The following is a 4,465-nucleotide window of genomic DNA, read 5'->3' as shown; positions in this document are numbered from 1 at the left end:
CTTCCATTTCCTGATAACTGCACCGACAGTTGATCTTTTCTCTCCAAGTTGCTTTCCGATTCTCTTGTAGCCCATCCCAGCCTTGTGCAGATCAACAATCTTGTCCCTGATGTCCGTAGAAAGCTCTTTGGTCTTGCCCATGGTGCTGATGTTGGATGCTGGTTGTTTGGGTGTTGACAGGTGTCTTTTATACAGGTAACGAGGTGAGGCAGGTGTATTTGATGTAGATAACTGGTTGGGATTGGGGCTGTGTCTTAAAGAAAGACTAACTGGCTTGTAGGAGCCAGAATACTTGCTGTTTGGTAGGGGGTCATATACTTGTTTTTCCTCATCAGATGGTTATCAATTTTTATAAATTCATATGACGTGATTTTCTGGAATTTTCTTTGGGATTCTGTCTTTCACTGTTAGAATGTACATATGATTAAAATTGTAGATTGTTGCATTCTTTGTAAGTGGGCAAACCTGCAAAATCAGCAAGGGGTCAAATACTTATTTCCCCCACTGTATATAATGCAAGCACGCCGTTTGAGCAAAAGCAGAGCAAATCTAAGCGCAAACTGGGGCTGTCCGAGTGTGAGGGCAGGGTTTTGAGGGAAAGAGTGAAATCACTGCTCTTAAATTGAAAGACTTGCTCTTGAATAAAGATGGGAAAATAATCCCATTTGAACCTCCCCATGCAGCATCCCACTCTACTCGTTATAATTTATTTACTTATCTTTTATTTTTTATTCTGCTGCATTTTATTCTATTATGTTAAATTCATCGCTCCATCCCAACTGTTGACCTGATCCCAGCTACGCCCCTCTCCAAATAGAAAGGTGCTCCTCAGACCCCTCCTGTAGGGGTGGGGCTGTTCAAAAAGAGATCTGACTTGCAACAGGCCAGCCACCTCCTACAGCTCTGGTGGCGAAAACACAGAAAGGAAGGATGAGGAAAAAGGAGCAAACAACAAGCAAACATACAAAAAGAAAAAGAAAGACCGCACCTGCCACAGATCCACCCCAGCCCCCCTTTGTCATTAGAGCCCAACCCTGGACAGAGCCCAACCAGAGATGCACAAAACAAGGACATGGATTTTGTCCCCATCATTTAAAGCACATTAAAAGAGATCTTTTACCGGCCAGTCTGAACTGCATGTTTACAGTAAAACCTAAATATTGTTTTATGGCCGACTTGAAATACAGTCAACTTATCCCTGTCCCTGTTCAGGTATTACCTTTAAAGACCCTGGTCACTGATCTGCTGAAATGCAGCTAAGTTTCATTACATCTATAATGAGACCTCATTGTGGTTCGCCTAAAGGATCGGAGAAGCCTCTAATCTTGCATAGAGCAGTAACGTCAGAATTCTATCATAGGCATAGCATAGATAAAGGCCTCCTGTGATTGTGCTGGGAGTCCGCAGAGTGCAATACCTGCAAGTCCAGAGCTGTGAGCTGCTTTCCCTTCTCTCCTGAGTTGCGTTTATATTCCTGGATGGTCCAGGATGGCCGACCATGCTTGCCATCTGACGGACCGGTGAGCCTCAGGTCGGTGTATAGGGGGCTGCCTTTCACATGGGCCTTAATGGAGGGTGTGAAGGTGTGTGGTGAGAAGACCTGTTCGATCAAGTAGGAGTCCTTCGGCGGTTTAGGAGGGCGGTGGGCAAGCGGGAGCTCGTACTGAAGCTCTCGCTCTGCCTGGAAATGGAGAGAAGATTAAAGAAGAACAGAAAGGTCAGTGAAGTGCACCTCTTCAACCTTGTGAGCTTTTTCTCTGAGCATTAAGATACTTTTTAAACTTCACAACTTAGCTAGTATAACAGGTAATCTGTAAAACAAGGAGCACAGGATATAGTGGATCTAGAGTTGGCTTAAAGTTTGGCTTAGCTTCACTAAAAAAAGACCTGTAGTAAGGAGATTTGGTGCAAGGGTGGAAGCAGCTCCAATATGACAAAGCATTTACTTCAACACAGTGTGAATCTGATTATTATTGAATCTCAGTTCAGATTCCAGCCCCTTCAATAAGTAGAATCGGAATGATTAAATGACTTTTAAAGATTGGCTATATTTGACTTGAAATTAAACCTATCCCTATCCCTTTTCAGGTATCACCTTTAAACAACCTGGTCACTGATCTGCTGGAATGCAGCTAAGTTTCATTACATCTCTAATGAGACCTCATCAGCGTTCCCCTAAAGGGTCAGAGAAGCCTCTAATAATCACCCCCATTATAAGGTTATAGAGTTTTGGATTTTTCATTAATTTTTATTTTGACTTTTTGTTTTCAATTTCAGTTTAGTTTTAATTAGTTTTTAATGTGGGTTTGCTAGTTTAGTTTAGTGTTTAATAGTTTCAGTGTTAGTTTTAGTCTTTGTCGCTGAACAATGCCGAGTCACAATGCCGTCACTTCAGGTTACTTCAGTTCTGTTTATTTTATTTTATTCACAAAACATTAATATCATAAGAAATATTGCAGATTTGTAAAAAGGGACACCCTTTTTTAAACTATCTAACGCTTTTATATAGGGGCCCAAACACTAAGCAAAAGCCTAATTAACAGTTAACTCTATGCAGTTGTTGCATTTATATTATTTTGTACAATTGTATTAGAAAACATAATAGAACACCGAAGGTTGAGGTCAAAACGGTGGCTGTAACACAGTGAATTTATATATTTGACTGTCGCAACCCGAGCGAAATGACTCTGTTCGCTATCAGAATGTGATCCATTCGGTGGATAACATTTGAAAAGGCTACACCAGCCGCACATTTCCTATTTTACGACCATTTACGTTAGCGGAGCGCTAAACCGGAAGTTAGCCTGCTCAGCCGGCAAAAGTCGACACAGTGGACGCTGTAGCGCTACTGCCGACTAGCATTTGGGGGTGTACAGCGCATGCAATTGCATGCAGCAGCTCGCAGGTGTCAATTAGAAGATCATGCATCAAGTGTTTAAACTTTTGTCAATATAGACATGCTGCACATTGTTAGATCGGTCAGATTCTTCACAATTAAATAGTTTGGTTCATTTTACGGAAACAATGAGCACCAATAGTTCATTCAGATTTATAGGCATGACAAAGTTATTAAAGGCCTGTCCCATATACACGCCTGTCCCAAATATAGGCAGGTTGAGTTCAGTGACCTAAGCAAATAAAAGCTTGGCCTATTAAATAAAGTTTTACAGTATTCTACATTCAAATATAATCTATTCATTGTGAGTTGGTTGACTGAACTTTTGTCTTCCTTTGTCTTTTTACTTCTATTCATTATGATTATGTCATGAGTTTTGGCCCTGCAATTCCCATCATACTTTTGGTGATGTATACAGGAATGTATATATATATATATATATATATATATATATATATATATTTGGTGAATCTGCACCATGAAAAGCCATGCTGCATTTACAGCAATTACTGTTACCATGGATGTATAGGCAACATGCACGTAATTACTTTTACCACTCAAGAAAAAGTCTACATTGAAGTTATAAGATGTGCCATGTGATTGTATTGATTATATGATTTCTTAAAGGATTTAAAGGTTCAGTAAGTAGTTTTATAAAATTAACTTTTGTCATATTCGCTAAAACTCTCCATATCCTGACGTTAGTACATGAGGCAGATAATCTTTAAAAAAATCCACCTCTCTCTGAAGAAAACAACCAATCAGAGCCAGGAGCAGTCTCTTCAGCAAACACAATGTCTGAAAAACAACCAGCAGCAATGAAAGAACTGCCCATCCATCCTTTGTCAACAACAGTGTATGTGATCATGTCCCAAATCTACAAGGAGCTTTGGGCTCATTGTGGTCAATGCAATCGTATCGATGAGTCGTAAAGAGGCATGATGACAAACAGTGGGAAATAACTTTTTAGGAGGAGCACTGGTGTACTAGCCTCTGATCCTGCTGTTAGAAGTTCTTGCAGTAGCCTATGAAGCCTGCACGCTCTTTGAGAAGACCAGTCCTAGCAAGAGGGACCGGTGTCTTGGTGAGACTCTCGCGTGCCCTACGCAGGATGAGGTTGCCAGCGCAATTGTAGGTTTGGTTGGAGGGGCTTAGCAGAGCAAGACAATGTTCAATTGTTATGGACTGCTGCTTTAAGGACATTTATCTGCAATCAACATCATATATACATCTACATTGGGCTGCATATGTGTTGAATAGTAGTATATAGTAATAAAACTCAATTCAATTATTTTTCCTAATAGCAAAGTCTTTCTCATGAAGTATCAATTCCTACAAAGCAACAAACAAAATAAAGAAGATAACATTCCCAAATACCAAGTATTGATTGCATTGATCCCAAAGAACTGACAACTAGCTGCCATCAATACCAAAATCAATGAAGGTGATATACTTGTGTGAGTGTGTGTATGTGTGTGTGTGTTTGTCTTTATTAAGCAGGAAAGCTAAAGTGGCTATTGGGTTGCAGTCAGCAGCTTGTGTTTATTGAATGGCTGTGCAATGTGTGTG

General features: G+C 40.3%; 1 protein-coding gene across 2 annotated transcripts in view; it reads right to left on the bottom strand.

Annotated features, from left to right (window-relative positions):
* Nucleotides 1–4,465, bottom strand: part of minar1 (membrane integral NOTCH2 associated receptor 1) — a 64,452-nt gene that overhangs the window by 24,837 nt on the left and 35,150 nt on the right. For both annotated transcript variants that reach the window (XR_006828887.1, XM_046074728.1), the window contains exon 4: nt 1,418–1,681. Coding sequence is in view for 1 of the 2 variants with exons in the window: in XM_046074728.1 (XP_045930684.1) it covers nt 1,418–1,681 (264 nt within the window). In the remaining variant the exon portion in view is untranslated. The remainder of the gene's footprint in view (nt 1–1,417; nt 1,682–4,465) is intronic.

Source organism: Micropterus dolomieu, linkage group LG17 (genome assembly GCF_021292245.1).
Source record: "Micropterus dolomieu isolate WLL.071019.BEF.003 ecotype Adirondacks linkage group LG17, ASM2129224v1, whole genome shotgun sequence".
Lineage (NCBI taxonomy): Eukaryota > Metazoa > Chordata > Actinopteri > Centrarchiformes > Centrarchidae > Micropterus > Micropterus dolomieu.
The sequence above is the reverse complement of the archived record's forward strand: the minus strand, read 5'-3'. Positions and strand labels throughout refer to the sequence as shown.